This window comes from Myotis davidii, unplaced genomic scaffold (assembly GCF_000327345.1).
Source record: "Myotis davidii unplaced genomic scaffold, ASM32734v1 scaffold9, whole genome shotgun sequence".
NCBI classification, from domain to species: Eukaryota; Metazoa; Chordata; class Mammalia; order Chiroptera; family Vespertilionidae; genus Myotis; species Myotis davidii.
This window is the reverse complement of record NW_006299435.1, coordinates 760,625-760,924: the sequence shown is the minus strand read 5'-3', so window position 1 is coordinate 760,924 and position 300 is coordinate 760,625. Positions and strand designations below refer to the sequence as shown.

Below are 300 nucleotides of genomic sequence, written 5' to 3'. Positions count from 1 at the left end.
CCTCCCACTCAGCGCAGCTCGTGGCTGCGGGAGGGTTTCCTCCGCTGGGGGCTTTCAGGTGCAGGTCCCTCCTTCCTAGACGCCCTACTCAGTGCAGAGATTCCCTATTCACAGGAAAGACTTCCGCCTCTGAGCTAGAACTCCCCCGGCAGCCGGGCAGTGTCCAGCGTGGGGGGCAGGCCCCTGGGGCCGAGGGGAGGCCTGGCTTCTTGGCTGGGAGCTCGGGAAGGGACGTGCCAGCAGAGCAGCATGGAGGTGTGATCCGGTCTGGCTCCGAGTCCCTGTGTCCTGACCTCCCAG

The 300-nt window shown here is 66.0% G+C and overlaps 1 protein-coding gene across 1 annotated transcript in view; it reads left to right on the top strand.

Annotated features, from left to right (window-relative positions):
- The first annotated feature begins 249 nt into the window (after positions 1 to 249).
- Positions 250 to 300, top strand: part of SLC12A8 (solute carrier family 12, member 8) — a 113,193-nt gene continuing 113,142 nt past the window's right edge. Inside the window, exon 1 of the mRNA XM_015571305.1 lies at positions 250 to 255. Within this exon, the coding sequence (XP_015426791.1) occupies positions 250 to 255 (6 nt within the window). The remainder of the gene's footprint in view (positions 256 to 300) is intronic.